We start from the raw sequence: 16,192 nt of genomic DNA on the forward strand, positions 1-16,192 counted from the left end.
TATGTTCCTTTGTTCATGTTCCACCTCCCTAATAAATTCATTCATTACCGACCCGGTGACCTCATCTACAACGTACCCCACGAGAACTCTGACCCTTTGCTTTACCGACCCCCCCATCCTCCTTTTGATTTAAAACGAACCTGTTTTCAATCTTTCCCAGTTCTAACATCCTCAACCTGAAACATTCATTCTGTTTCTCTTTCCACAGATGCAGCCTGAACATCTGAGTGTTTCTAGCATTTTCTGTAGCATGGTAGTGTATTGGTTAGCACCACGCTTGATGGTACCAGCAACCCGGGTTCAATTCCCACCACTGTCTGTAAGGAGTTCGTACACACTCCCTGTGACTGTGTGGGTTTCCTCGGATGCTCCACTATCCTCCCACAGTCCAAAGGTGGGAGGTTAATTGGACATTGTAAATTATCCCATAATTAGGTTGATCCCATTAAAGAATTATCACCAACAGCAAAACAGAAGTGGTTTATTTAATCAACAATGATCATAAAGAGGCTTCCAGGTAACATGTTTAAAATACAAATGCACACATGTACAAACAGTATAGGATTAAAATATCCCAAAATCACCCTCCAATACAACATTCAAACTCATAGAGATTTATTGCAGTTTCACTGCTCACTGTACAGAAATGGGAGGGACTTTGTGAGGAAATGCTGTACCTGGTATTGGTACTGGGGAAAATCACAATCTTTATGGGATTTCGGATGACAGCATCAGTGTAACAGCCAGAGCAGTTTTAATACTTGTACAAAGTGGAAAGTACTTCTGTGCTTGGATTCACTGGTTTAGTCTGATACAACAACACAAAGGTGGGGTGGAGTCTACACACTGTCCTCAGTTTGACTAACAGCAGACAATCTGGACAGGAAAATGCCAAATTTGATGTAGATTCCACAATGATTGCAAATGTGATCAGTGCAGATGGGCAACAAGGTCAGCATGGACTTGGTGGGCCGAAGGGCCTGTTTCTGTGCTGTGTGACTCTGTGACCCTTCTCAGAGTGGCTCAGGAGTAATAGTTGGATGTTTGTAGATTGGTGAAGAAAATGCTCATCACTGATGTGTCACTCTGAGTTGGATAATGCCGGCCTCATTATTATACTCAGGGTTAACGATGCGTGAATGAATGGGGATTATTGCAGCAGCAAGGAGTAAAGTGTGAGATGTGGTAGAGATCAGCAATGAATGATCCCGAGGCAAGGAATCTGAGAGGCAGTGATCTTGTCACAAAACAACAAATTTCATCTCATAACACAGTGACAATAAACCTGATTGTGGTTGTCATCATCAGGCAAAGCAGTTCAGCTGTGTGTGGGAGCTGCGTTTGATGTCCCAGACTGCAGTCAGGACTGTCTTCTGAAGCACATATTATGTAGTTATTGCACCTTCCAGAGATCTAAATCAGAGACAAACCCATAAGGTCTTGTGGACCGAGCCCCTCTGGGCTCCTCTTTCATGGTTCCTTAAAATGATTCTGATCCCAATGAGAATTTTGCCAGATTATCAAGGATTGAATTTCTCACCGGAAGCTGAGAGCTGAAATGAGTGCAGTGTTGTTCTCACTCAGGGTGAGACAAGTTACAGCTGCAGAGCACCATGTTCCCACTGTTGGAGGGAAGGATTTTCCAGGCTCCAGTCTACAGCAGGGACACAGAACCTGCCCTTACAGTCACCTCTGGAACTGAAGGCTGCCGTGTCCCTTCTAACTGACCGGATGATTTTCAGCTTCAGCTTCGTGACCTGGGCTGAGAGTTTGTAATTCCTGCACTTCTCCATGATCCTAAAATAGACAGAATGTGTTTGTTATACATGATGACAAATCTTCACTTTGTTCACTGAGATAAAGATGGGACAGAGTGATGGGCAGAGTGGGGAGAGGGGTGAGGGACAGGGCAGGGGAGGGGAGTGGGACGAGGGAGAGGCAGAGGTGACTAATTGGACATAACTGATGTTACAAAGGGGTCAGACAGAGACAACCACTTTCTGCAGAACCAGACACAGACTGGGAGAAATGGTAAATATCCATAATCGTGTCCAAACAGGAATGTCATGAAACCCTAAGGGATCCTGTCCATTAAATTAAATTTAACCAGATATTATCGACAATAACAGAGGTCAGGATTCCCACTAACCCGTGTGTCAATAAATGAGAGAGAGTGGTGTTATAAATACAGCAGGAAGATTCCAGTGAGTTCATACATGTGTGAATTGAGAGAGGGAGAAATAACAGTGAATTTACAAACTGTTTAAACACAAGAAAACTGCAGGAATTTAAATGAACAAAATACCTGTTCTATTTCAGCACAGCCGTTCTCATTAGTTCCTTTGTTTCTGTCTGTAATGAATGAAATAATCCCTTATAAATTCCAGATGAATGATATATATATATTGAAGATTATTTGTTACTATTTTAACCAACCATTTATTCACAGCTGAGTCACAGATTTGTACAGCACAGAAACAGGCCCTTTGGCCCATCTCATCATGCTGTGCATTTTGCCCATCGACACCAATCCCATTTGTCCACATGAGGTCCATACCCTTCTAAACCATGTCTATTTAAATGCCTTTCTAAATCCATCTTGTAATATTAAACATAGCATGTCCTCCTCTGTCAGTGTGTTCCAGATGTCAATTATTCTCTGTTTCAAAAACTAATCTCACAGATCTCCTTCAAAACTCCTTCCTCTCAGCTTAAACCCAAAAGTAGTTATTTATACCCCTACCACACTATGGGAAATGATTTTCACTCTCTACCCCATCTATGCCTGTCACAACCTTGTATACTTATGAAGGTCACTCCTCAGCTGCCTTCACTCCAGGGAAACCAAGCCCAGCCGATGCAATCTCTCCCCAGAACCAAACTCCTCCAATCCAGCAACATCCTGGCGAATCTCCTCTGCACTCTCTCCAGTGCAACCACATCTTTCCTGTAGTGTTGTGACCAGAACTACACACAGTACTCCCAGTCTGGCCTATTCAGTGTTTTGTAAAGTTGCAATGTAGAATCATAGAGAATACAGCACGGGTACAGGCCCTTCAGCCCAACCAGTCCATGCTGACCACATTGTTCTCCCAGCTCGTAACAATTTACTGTATTTGTCCCATATCCCTCCAAGCACTGTCCCTGAATGTACCGATCCAAGTATTTCCCACATGAAAAGATTGTACTTCCCACAACCACTTCCTCTGGCAGTTCATTCCATCTACTCACCAACCTCTGTGTGAAAAATTGCTCCTCAGATCCCAGTTAAATCTTTCCCCTCTCACCCAAAATCTCTGCCCCCTAGTTTTGGGCTCCCCTCTCTGGGGAAGGCTGATTCCATCCACCTTATCTATGTTTCTCATTATTTTAAACATTTCTACAAGGCCTCATTCCCCCATGTTCCAATCCATAAAGACTTAGCCTGGCCAAACTCTCCCTATAACTCTCATCTTGGCAATATCCTCGTAAATCCTTTCTGCACTCGTTTTAGTTTAATTACATCTTTCCTATAACAGGCTGAACAAAACTGTACACAGTACTCCAAGTGTGGCCTTACCAATGACATACAACTGCAGCATAATGTCCCAACTCAATGTCCTGACTGAAGATGGTCAGCATGCTAAATGCCCCTTCCACCACCCTGTCTACCTGTGACACCACTTTCAGTGAACGACGAACTCCCTGGTACCCGACCATTCAGAATACCAGTCCCACACCGGTTTGACTTTCCAAAATGCATCCAATACCTTATACTTATGCATTGAAATCTATTTGCCACGTCTCGGCCCACTTCTGTAAATTTTCAGGATCACTGTGCAATCTACGATAATCTTCTTCACAATCATCAACATCTCCTCATTTTGTGTCCTCTGCATATCTGCTGACCAAGCCTTGTGTATTCACATCCAAATCATTCTATAAATAATGTGACAAAGGTCCCAGCACTGACCCATAGAGCACTGTGGTAAACTATGTATACCTGTCTGGACACGCCCCTCTGCTGACTGCTCCTGTGGCTCCTCCCACAGACCCCTGTATAAAGGCGATTGGAGGCACAGTTCCTCCCTCAGTCTCCAAGATGTCGTGGTCACGTTTGCAGCTGATGAAAGCCTATCATTTGCCTCCTGTCTCCGAGAGTTATTGATGGTGCATCAAGCACACCACTAATCACTGGTCTCCATTCCCAGAAACAACCTTTAAACACCCTCTGATTCCTCCATTCGAACTAATTTTGAAACCACCCAGGGAGCATTCCCTGGATTCCATGGGTCCTAAACTGCCAGAGGTGCCCACCATGTGGGGCTCTGAAGGTTTTGCAAAGGTCAAAGCAGACAGTATCCACTGTTCTACTCTCATCTATAATTTTAATTACTTCTTCAAGGAACTCACAATGATTGTTCAAATATGACTTCCCAGACAAAGCCATGCTGACTTCTCCTAATTTCCTTACTGGACTCTATCCATCCAAATCCTGGAGCTCCTGTCCCTCAGGAATCCTCTCCACCATTGACATCAGGCTGACCAGCCTGTGATTTCCCCGGCTTCTCCTTGCTTCACTTTTTAAACACCTCAATGGCATCGGCCATCTCCCAGTCCTTTTGAAACTTCAGTCGTGGCTGATAATCAGGCAAACACCTCTGTAAACGCCTCCAACGTTTCCTCTCTCACCTCCCGTAAAGTCTGAGGATATACTCAGGCAGACCCTGGGGATTTACCCCTATTAATACACCACAAGGCTGCAAATACCTCTTCCTTCTCAATATGAAGTTTCTCCAAAACATGTTCACCTTTTTCCCTTATCTCTGTCCGGCAGATCTCTAAGGGCACCTACTGTCTCCCGACACACCCTTTTGCTCCTGGTATATCTATTGAGCTTGGGGGTTTCCTTTCTACTTTCCAGCCAGATCCACCTCATACCCTCACTTTGCCATCCTTAATCTTTGCCTTCCTAATTCTTAAACTTTTTTTATAGACATCAAAGGTCTCACATTTCCTCAACCTCCTAAGCACAGTGTATGCTTCTTTCATTAACTTGACCATAAACTCAGTTTCTCTTGTTAGTTAGTGTTCCTTAAATTTACCTGGTTTACACCACCCTAACAGGAACATGGACTCCTAATAACACACTCTCAAAATCTCCCCACGTGCTTCCTGTCCTTCAAACAATCTCTTCCAATCAACAACTGTTGGATCCTGCCTAATTACCTCAAAATTAGCCCTGTTCCAGTTTTGGATCCTAACCTGTTCTCCTATGTTATCCTTTTCCATCACTACCTTAAAATTAAAAGAATTACGGTCATCAGAGCCAATGAGGTTTGGCAAGCCTGCCTACAATTCCCTTTCTTTTGCCTTTCTCCCTTCTTAAAGGACAGAGTGACTTTTGCAATCTTCTGGTCCTCTGGGACCATGTCTGAGTCAAGTGATTCTCAAAAGATCATGACCAATGCATCTGTTACCTCTTCAGCAACATCTCTCAGGACTCTGGGATATGGTCCATCTGGTCCAGGTGACTTATCACATTAAGACTTTTCAGTTTGCCTAGCACGCTTTTCTTTGTAATAGCAATGGCACTCACTCCTGCTCCCTGACACTCACGGACCTGACAGTGAAGACACTTGCAAAGTACCCAATAGATTCGTCTGCCAATTCATTCTCCCACATTACTACCTTCTCCTTTATCTACTGATATCTTTCATAATCCTACTGACTCCCTTGGCTATTTTGACTGCAGCTCCTCCCACCCAGTCTCCTGTAAAAATGCCACCACATCTATTCCCAGGATAAGATTTTCCTTTCCAGGACATCAGAGAAGTCCTACTCCAAGGAACAGGGTTTTCCTTCCCCTACAATTGATGCTACCCTCACCTGCATCCTCTCCATTCCTGGACATCCACCCTCACCACATCATCTCAGCCCCTTAACACCACATCTCCTTGTCCTCACCTACCACTCACAAACATCCAGCAGATCATTCTCTGCAACCTCTGCCATCTTCAATGGGACCCAACCACCAAATGACATTTTTACCACCCCCTCACCTTTCTACTTTCTGTGATTCCCTTGTTCATTCATCCCTCCCCATTAATCTCCCTCCTGGCACATCCCTGCATGCGAAAGAGGTGCTAAACCTGCCCACTCACCTCATCACTCAGCTCGGTCCAAGGCACTAATGTATTGCCCCCAGGTGAGGCAACACTTCATCTCCAATCTATTGGGCTTGTCTACTGTAACTGGTGCTCCTGATGCAGCCTCCTCTACGTTACTGAGACACGATGCAGATCGGGAAACATTTTGTTGAGAACCTTCCCTCCATCTGCAAACAAGCAGAGTTTTCCAGTGGCCAACCATTTAAATTCTATTCCCCAGTCTGACATGTCGGTCCAAGGCCTCCTCCACTGTAATGTGAGGCCAGTCTCAGGCTGGAGGAGCAAAACCCATTATTCCATCTGGTAGCCTCCAACCTGATGGCATGAATAACGATTTCTCCAACTTTCAGTACTTTTCCCCTCCTCTTCCCTCTTCTACTATACCCACTCTGGCACCACCCTCTGCTCCCCCCTTCTTTTCTCCTCACCTATCACCTTCCCTGGTGCCCCTCCTACTTCCCTTTTTCCCCATGGTGCACTCTCCTCTCCTGTCAGATTCCTCTCCAGCCCTTTGCCTTTTCCAACTATCACCTCCCAGTTTCTTACTTCATCCCACTCCCCCACCCAGCTGTTTTCTCATATCACATTGTAGCTTGTACTCCTTCCCCTTCCCCAGAACATTGTTCTGGCTTCCTCTCCTTCCTTTCCAGTCCTGAAGAAGTGTCTCAGCCTGAGACGTCAACTATTTATTCATTTCCGTAGATGCTGCCTCACTTGCTGAGTTCCTACAGCATTTTGTGTGTGTTGCTATGAACTTGGAATCCTCAGTCTCTCTGTTCAACATTTCTACCAGGTACTGCAGTTGTCCAAGCCCTGTTTTGATTTGACAAAATGCATGACCTTGTACTTGTCAGGATTAAGTTCCAGTTGCTAATGCTCTACCCAATTTTCCATCTGCTCCATATCCTATTGCAGACCTGGACAGTTTTCCTCCCCACCCACAACACCCCCAATTCTCATGTCATCTGCAAACTTACTAATCATAATACTACACTCACAACTAAGTCATTAATATAGAACCATAGAACACTACAGCACAGTACAGGCCCTTCACCCCTCCATGTTGTGCCAACCCGTATAATCCTTAAAAAAAGTACTAAACCCACACTACCCCATAATCCTCCATTTTTCTTTCATCCATGTGCTCTTAAATACCCCTAATGTTTTAGCCTCCACCACCATCCCTGGTAAGTCATTCCAGGCACTCACAAACCTCTGTGTAAAAAACTTACCCCTGATGTCTCCCCTAAACTTCCCTCCCTTAATTTTGTACATATGCCCTCTGGTGTTCGCTACTGGTGCCCTGGGAAACAGGTACTGACTATCCACCCTATCTATGCCTCTCATAATCTTGTAGACCTCTATCAAGTCCTCTCTCATTCTTCTACGCTCCAAAGAGAAAAGTCCCAGCTCTGCTAACCTTGCTTCATATGACTTGTTCTCCAATCCAGGCAACATCCTGGTAAATCTCCTCTGCACCCTCTCCATAGATTCCACATCCTTCCTATAATGAGGTGACCAGAATTGAACACAATACTCCAAGTGCAGTCTGACCAGAGATTTGTAGAGTTGCAACATGACCTCTCTACTCTTGAACTCAGTCCCCCTGTTAATGAAGCTGAGCAACCCATAGGCTTTCTTAACTACCCTATCAACCTGTGCAGCGACCTTGAGGGATGTATGGATTTGAACCCCAATGTCCCTTTCTTCATACACACTCTTAAGTAATTGACCATTAAGCCTGTACTCAGTCTTCTGCTTAATCCTTCCAAAATGCATCACCTCACACTTGTCTGGATTGAACTCCATCTGCCATTTTTCTGCCCAACTCTGCAGCCTGTCTATATCCTCTTGTAACCTTCAACCACCTACAGTTCCATCTACAACTCCTCTAATCTTCGTGTCATCCGCAAACTTGCTCACCCACCCTTCCGCCTCTACATCCAGGTCATTTATAAAAATCACAAATAGCAGGGGTCCCAGGACAGATCCCTGCGGCACTCCACTAGTCACTGACCTCCAGGCAGAATACTTTCCTTCTGCAACTACGCTCTGCTTTCTTCCTTTAAGCCAATTTCTTATCCCAACAGCCAAGGTTCCACTTATCCCATAACTCATGACTTTCTGGATGAGTCTCTCATGAGGGACCTTGTCAAATGCTTTGCGAAATTCCATGTAGATCACATCCACTGCTCTACCCTCATCAATTTATTTTGTTACCTCTTTAAAAAACTGAATCGTGCTCGTGCGGCATGATCTTCCCTTCACAAACCCATGTTGACTATCCATGGGTAGACTGTACTTCTCCAAATGCTCGTAGATCCTATCCTTAAGAATCCTTTCCAGTAGTTTGCAGACCACCAACATAAGACTCACCGGTCTATAGTTCCCAGGTTTCTCCCTATTACCTTTTTCAAACAAGGGAACTACATTTGCCATTCTCCAGTCCTCCGGCCCTTCCCCTGCAGCCAAAGAGGATTCAAAGATCATAGCTAATGCTCCAGCGATCTCTTCTCTCAATTCCCACAACAACCTAGGGTGTATCATATTTGGCCTTGGGGATTTATTAATCTTAATGTTTTTAAGAAGATCCAACACTTCTTCTTCCTTAATCTCCACAATGTCCAGCACACAGGCCCGCTCTACCTCGACCTCATCCTGATCAAGATCCTTTTCACTTGTGAATACTGAGGCAAAGTATTAATTTAGGACCTCCCCAACCTCCTCCGCCTCCAGGCACATGTTGCCCTCTTTATCCTTTAGCGGTTCCACCTTCGTTCTTGTCATCCTCCTATTCTTCACATACGCATAGAACGCCTTGTGGTTCTCCTTAATCCTACATGCCAAGGCCTTCTCATGCCCCCTTCAAGCTCTCCTAAGTCCTTTCTTTAGCTCCTTCCTGGCTACCCTATATTTCTCATAAGCCCCTCCTACCTTGTGCTTCTTATATCTAACATATGCTTCCTTTTTCCTCTTGACGAGTTGCCTCACGTGTTTCGTCAGCCACTGTTCCGTTTTCCTACCATTTTTTCCTTGCCTCAGTGGGACAAACCTATCCTGAACCCAGCTCAAGTGGTCGCTAAACTTCTCCCACATTACTTCTGTGCTTCCCCCTTTGAACATCTGTTTACAATTTACTCTCGCTAGCTCCTGCCTCATCTCTTCAAAGTTAGCCCTTCCCCAGTTAAGCACTTTACCATTTTGTCTGATTTTATCCCTTTCCATAGCTATGCTGAAGCTAAGGGAGTTGTGATCACTCTCATCAAAATGCTTCCCACCAAGAGGTCTGACACCTGACCAGGTTCATTACCCAGAACTAGATCCAGTAATGTATATCACAAAGTGCAGAAGCCCTCGAACCATTCACTACTGTACACAACTAGGTGCAGACTTCAAATCAGAAATAAACTTTCTTCCAACACGACCTCTGCCTTCTGTCACCTTGGATCCCAGGTGTGTTAGGCTTCTGGATCAGTCTCTCATGTGGGACCATGTCAAATGACTTACTGAAGTCCACATGGAGAACATCTTTCACATTGCCTTCATCAATTTTCTTTGCTGTCTCCTCAGATTAGAGAGATTGGGTTTCCCTGACTCTGGGCCTTACTGACAAATCCATAATCAGATCCCGACCTTTTCAATTGTACACAACTTCAATGCCTTAGAATTGCCTCCAATAATTTCCCGGCAGGCACAGAAGGAATTCACCTGAACTCAGCCCAAAAGTTCCAGACTTCCACTCTCCAGCAGGAGACCTAAACCCCATCAGCTCACCGACTGTGAGATTCCAGCGTCTCTGAGCAGAACTTCCAACAAAAGCAGTAAAATTCGGGCCAGACCTGTTCCCGAGTGACAGCAGCCAGTTGGGACAGAGTTGATAATGTGCTGGAGATTTCCCCACAAAGGCTCCCTTTAGAAGCTGAAGTGATGGTGAGACCAGGGGAAAGTTTTCACAGTGATTGAGATCTTTAGAAAATGCTTTGATTTTGATACTTACCGCAAACTGGAAAGAATCTGGACAACGCTATCACAACTGTGACCCCGAATAGAGCGAACAGGATCCAGATTGGAATGTTGGTCGTGCAGCTTTGATCTGAAATGTACAGAAGTGAACCCACTGAGTAAATTCACACTGATTCTCCACACCAACTCCCAGTTTAAAAGTACATTTAACATAGTCATATGTCCAACGGCATTTATGAGACAAAGCAACAAGTTAATCATAGTTCAAAGTAAATTTATTACCCAAGTGTGTATACATCACTGTTTACTAATTTAAGATTCACTTTCTTGCAGGCATTCACAGTAGAACAGGGAAGTTCAATAGGATCAGTGAATAACTACACACAAACACAGACAGACGAACAGGCAGTTCAACAGAAAACAAACTGTGCAGCTAAAAGAAACACGAGTTGTGGAGTCCTTGAAAATGTGTCCATAGTTTGTGGCATCAGTTTGGTATTGAGGTGACTGAAGTTCTCCACACTGGTTCAGGAGCCTGATAGTTGAGGGTAATAACTGTTCCTGAAGAGGGAGACACCCCGCGAGTGCAGAGGCCTCCCCGCCTGCCACTACGAGCCACACCGTGATAGGCCGCTCACAGACTCCTTCCCGACTGCGATCAAAAGGAAGGTAGTCGGCACTGAGCTCTCGCGCTCCTTCGGCATTCATCTCTATGTCTCAATCTTCCTCGCGCTTTCATCAACAATTAGTGGACGCTTTAATCGGTGAAATGGAGTCGAACATTGGCTCACATCCCGTCTCAAAGATTCTTCACCTTGAGGCTTTCCGAGTACATGCTTGCTTCCTGGAATCTTCTTGAAGAGAGTGAAGTGCCGGATCACACAAACGATCTCCAGACTAAATCACTGGCTCTAACAGGTCCAGAAACACATTAAATATGAAAAACTGATGTAAAAGACATTTTTGTGGGCTTACTGGAAGATGTTGACTGAGGGAGCATTGGACACTGTGCCAATCTGACCACTTTAAACTTTAAAATGCCATTGGATCTGTGCTTAGCCTCACAGTCACAAGTGAGTGGTGCGGACAATCCAGCGCATCTGTAGGTGTAAACTTCACACTATTCAGGATATTTACAAGGACAGGTGTGTAAAAAGGGCCTGAAGGATCATTGGGGACCCAAGCCATCCCAACCACAATCTGTTCCAGCTGCTACCATCCGGGAAGCGGTACCGCAGCATAAAAGCCAGAACCAACAGACTCCAGGACAGCTTCTTCCACCAGGCCATCAGACTGATGAACTCACATTGAATTGAGTGTACTCTATATTACATTGACTGTTCTATTTATTATCAATTATATTAAGTTTACTATGATTGCACATTGGACATTTAGATGGAGACATAAAGATTTTTACTCCTCATGAATGTGAAGGATGTAAGAAATAAAGTCAATTCAATAAAGCGAGTGGAGCAGTGGGCGAAGCACACAGCCTTGTGGCACACCTGTACAGATGTGATTGCAGAGGAGATGTTGCTCCCAATCCGAACTGACTGGAGTCTACAAGTGAGGAAATTGAGGATCCAGTTGTACAATAAGTATTCAGGCCTAGGTCTTGGAACTTAGTGATTATCTTCAAGAGGATGATAGTGATGAATGCTGAGTTGTGGTCAATGAAGAGCATCCTGATGTTTGCATCTTCACTGTCCAGATGTTCCAGGGCTGAGTGGAAAACCAATGAAACGACATCCGCTGTTGACCTGTTGTGACTGTAGGCAAATTGAAGTGAATTCAAGTCACTTCTTAGGCGGGGGTTTATATGCTTCATAACCAACTCTCAAAGCACTCCATCACTGTGGACAGAAATGCAACGGGATGATAGTCACTGAGGCAGGTCACCACGTTCTCGTTGGGCATTGGTGTGATTGAAGTTCTGCTTGAGGCAGTATCTCAGACTGCTGAAGTAAGAGGTTAAATATGTCAGAAACACTCCTGCCAGTTGATCAGAACAGGTCTTCTCTACTTGACCTGGTACATTGTCTGGCCAGATACTAACACCGGTTTCACCTGTCTGAACGATGCTCTGACATCAGCCACAGACACTAAAATCACAGGGTCGGCAGAGGCTGAGGGAGCTCATGAAGGTGCCCACATGTTCTGTTGGTCAAAGAGAGCTTCTTCAATGTCCACATGTTCCAGGGCTGAGTGAAGAGCCAATGATGTGGCATCTGCTGTTGATCTGTTGTGACTGTCGGCAAGTTGAAGTGAATCCAAGTCACTTCCCAGGCAGGAGTTGATATGGTTCATAACCAACCTCTCACGGCACTTCATCACAATGGATATCTGTGCTACTGGATGTTTATCACTGAGGCAGGTCACCATTTTCTTGTGGGGTGCCAGCGTGAACACAGAGGACATTGAACTCATCAACAACCTTGTGGTCATTTCTGTTGCTTGGTTTAGCTTTGTGGGAGGTGATGGCATTCAAGCCCAGTCACAGCTGTCGAGCATCCTCACCAGGCAGCATCTGTGGAAAAGAGTAAACGGTCAACGAGATCTGATGAAGGATCTCGGTCCAAAATGTCGACTGTTTACTTTTTTCTATAGATGCTGCCTGACCTTCTGAGCTCCTCCAGCATTTTGTCTGCATTGATTTGGATTTCCAGCATCTGCAGATTTTCTCCTATTTGTCAAGCATCCTTCCACAATTCAAGTTTGGTCCGGAATTCCCACTTTAAAAGTGAGAACACATTTCAGGCTCTCAATTTATTACCAATAAAACCATGTGATTAATTGCAGAGCCAATTAACATAAACCTTAGATGTTCAATAAACTTATCTGGCCACATCCAACCTGACACAATGTGATGATGTGACGGCAGGTGCTGGTGTTCCATATAAAGCAGTTCACAATGTACTGACTGAGATACTCATTCCACTCCTGCACTGAGTAACATAGCAACCATTTTAATGTAATTTAAGAATATTTGTGCACTTACCCTTAGACACAATCCAGCAAATGAGGGCAATGAGGATGAAGACAAGAGCCACAATGTTACAAATATTCAGGCACCACCACCACTGCTTGTCATCTAGAGTCCACAGGGAGAAATGAACAACAACATTAGAACTGTTTCAAACTGTTTCCAAACTGATCAACACAAACAGTTCTACATATGTTTCAGTGGACAAGTGTTCCAGATAACAGACATGGACTGGGATTGGTCAGGTCGGCTGTGATAATGAATGTCCTAAACATGAGACAATCCCACCAGGTTGGAAAAGGACCAGGTGTCAGAGCAATGCAGTGAGGGAGGGTCAGAGAGTTCACTCCACTGTCAGTGTGTGCAGATCCCCGGAGAGACTAAAGACCTTGTCGTTAGTTCTGGAAATATATTGTAAAACCTGGGTATCCATTATCCTCAGGCCGTGAAGATGGAAATGGCAGGAAGACTGCAGTCTCTCTGTGTACACACTGAGCCAATGAGACAAGACCCCTCTGTAAATAAGCTCAGTTGTATTATCCCAGTGATCCAGTGCTGCAATTGACATGGTCTTGCCAGTGGTGATAATAACCAGTCCCAGCTTCAGCAATGGAGTTACACTGTTTGACTGGGAACCCTGTCCCCATGGTGAATATTGGAACATTACGGCACCTCAATGCTCAAAGGTGTCGGTGGTGACAGGAGATGCTCTAATCCAAGGTGAAAAGGTGACAATATGGGGACAGGCAGGTCAGCATGAAAGATTGGGCATTTAACGGTAAATGAAGGTCGAGGCTGATCGGAGTGCAGACCATGCAGCTGCCGGCTATTTGACGTTGGTGCTTTCGAGTTGGCGTGATGGCAGCGTGTAGTGAAACCACGAGCGACTGTCTTGGACATTTCTTTTGTGATCGCAAGACCCTGTTGGACATTGATTGCCGCAGGGCTGCTTCCCAGGCAGCGAGGCAGCAGTGCCGCCTCAGTTGTAGTGATGTCTATGCCTCCGTCCTTGGGCTTGTGTTACAGTGTGGGGTCCGGGCTAGGTGAGGGGGTGGGCTCTCCCATTGGTGCTGCCCCACCCCGGTGTTGGCTTGATGGAATTATAGGCTGGACTGCTGGGAACCGTCATTTATGGACGTCATGCAGGGTCTTGAAAAATGTGTTTTCCAACCTAATTATGTACTTGTTTTTACTTTTTTTTATTTTGAATGCACGGACATGTTTTTGCACCTTGGCCCAAGGGGAACACTGTCTCATTCAGCTGTTTGGTTTGAATGAAAATTAAACCTGATTTCATTTGATTTGATCCTCACCTCAAAGCGAACTTGGTGTTATATTATGATTTGACAGCATGATGTGTCAATCATTAATGAATTGACCCTCCCTCCTCAGGGTCACCTCTCCCAAAGCCCCCTCTGCAGTCGGGTCAGAGTTGACTCCCGAACAACTCCAGACATTCTGTGTCACCACTTCATATCTCAACCTGTCAATCATGCTGGACAATTACATTCTGGGTACCACAGGAATCCAGAGACTCTGTGGGGATGGGGGGGGGGGGGTGTGGGAGGAGTTCATTTTGTCAACAGGAGTCACTCGGTATTTCTGCTGAAATGCAAATTAGACAATAACAGGTACCTGGGTATTTTTTCCTTGACCAGCACATGAATATAATAGCATATGCTGTAGAAAACACCAGTCCCACCATCGATGTAATGGCAACTCCTACATCCTCTGGTCTGAGGCCTGCAATTAAAAACAGTTGAATTACTGTGTCTGTGACCAAATCAAGGTGATAAGAGGAGAGAATGCTGCCTCTTGAACAGAAGGCTGATGCCCACATGAACTGAAAAACTCAGCTAATTTCCTGTGAAGAGGGACAGCAGTGACCTTCTCCAATTTCACACACCTTTCATCACACTCTGTTCAAGAGCAGATCTCTGCCAATGATCTCGTGCAGTCAGTGTGGGAGGGGATGTGGAACGTGGTTTATACTGAGCAAGGCTGAACAAAAAGCAGTGTGACAGAAACCGACAAGCTGATGAGTGATGCTGGTTTCATATTTCCTCATGATACAGAGGGATGTCACTGACACTTTGTCAGTTCTCAGAGCAAATCTCATCAACCCCATTCCCAACCACCCCCCTATTTCCCTGCAACCTATTTCTTGTCCGTGCTTCACCTGCTACTTGCTGAGGATTCCCAGCAGATTCAGTTTTTAATTCCAGGAGCAGGTGATTTAAACCCTCGAACTGTTCATGGCTGACAAATGACCCAGTTCCACACGGCCAGTGTTACGGAGGCTTTGTGGGGACGGGGATTGAGACCAGAACCCCCAGGATCCAGATACAGATCTGGGAAATCTACACCACACTCACTCAAATGGCAAAACTAAAACAGAGAATCAGCAGAGTCACGGGAAGGAATGGAGGGAGTGGGAAAGAAAATCAGCACCGGCAGAGTAAATGGTTGTTGCCAGGGTGTTCAGGAGCCCTGAGGGATGAAGGTCAGTAATTAATAGCTGCAGGTGTCCCAGTTCAGAGCTGCCATAGTGAATCCAATTGTTACAGGGGTGGCCAGAAACACATGTTGCAGTTACCCTGTGTTTCCACTAGAGGGGAGTGTTGTACAGGGAATGCCAACTCCACCGTCGTCATCAGCCCATTCCACGCACTCACCAGTCTCTGTGTAAAAAACTCACCCCTGACATCTCCTCTGTATCTACTTCCAAGCACCTTAAAACTATGTCTTCTCGTGCTAGCCATTTCTGCCCTGGGAAAAAGCCTCTGACTATCAATGCCTCTCACCATCTTATACACCTCCAGCAGGTCACCTCTCATCCTCCGTCGCTCAAAGGAGAAAAGGCCGAGTTCACTCAACCTATTCTCATAAGGCATGCTCCCCAATCCAGGCATCATCCTTGTAAATCTCCTCTGCACTCTGCTATGGTGTCCATATCCTTCCTGTAGTGAGGCAACCAGAACTGAGCACAGTACTCCAACTGAGGTCTGACCAGTCCTATATAGCCATAACGTTACCTCTGGGCTCCTAAACTCAAGCCCATGATTGATGAAGGCCAATGCACTGTATGCCCTCTTAA

The 16,192-nt window shown here is 45.2% G+C and overlaps 1 protein-coding gene and 1 long non-coding RNA gene across 2 annotated transcripts in view; both read right to left on the minus strand.

Annotated features, from left to right (window-relative positions):
• Positions 1-471: 471 nt before the first annotated feature.
• LOC132393805 (uncharacterized) lies at positions 472-14,216 on the minus strand. Its single transcript, XR_009512087.1, has 3 exons — positions 13,111-14,216; positions 10,147-10,242; positions 472-1,797 (listed from the first exon to the last, which is right to left on the minus strand). It is a non-coding gene; the product is annotated as an uncharacterized LOC132393805 (long non-coding RNA).
• A 458-nt stretch (positions 14,217-14,674) lies between these two features.
• The window catches only part of LOC132394808 (uncharacterized), a 42,596-nt gene continuing 41,078 nt past the window's right edge, over positions 14,675-16,192 (minus strand). Inside the window, exon 7 of the mRNA XM_059971214.1 lies at positions 14,675-14,838. Coding sequence (XP_059827197.1) covers positions 14,675-14,838 — 164 coding nt within the window. The remainder of the gene's footprint in view (positions 14,839-16,192) is intronic.

The sequence above is a fragment of the Hypanus sabinus genome, chromosome 5 (assembly GCF_030144855.1).
Source record: "Hypanus sabinus isolate sHypSab1 chromosome 5, sHypSab1.hap1, whole genome shotgun sequence".
Lineage (NCBI taxonomy): Eukaryota > Metazoa > Chordata > Chondrichthyes > Myliobatiformes > Dasyatidae > Hypanus > Hypanus sabinus.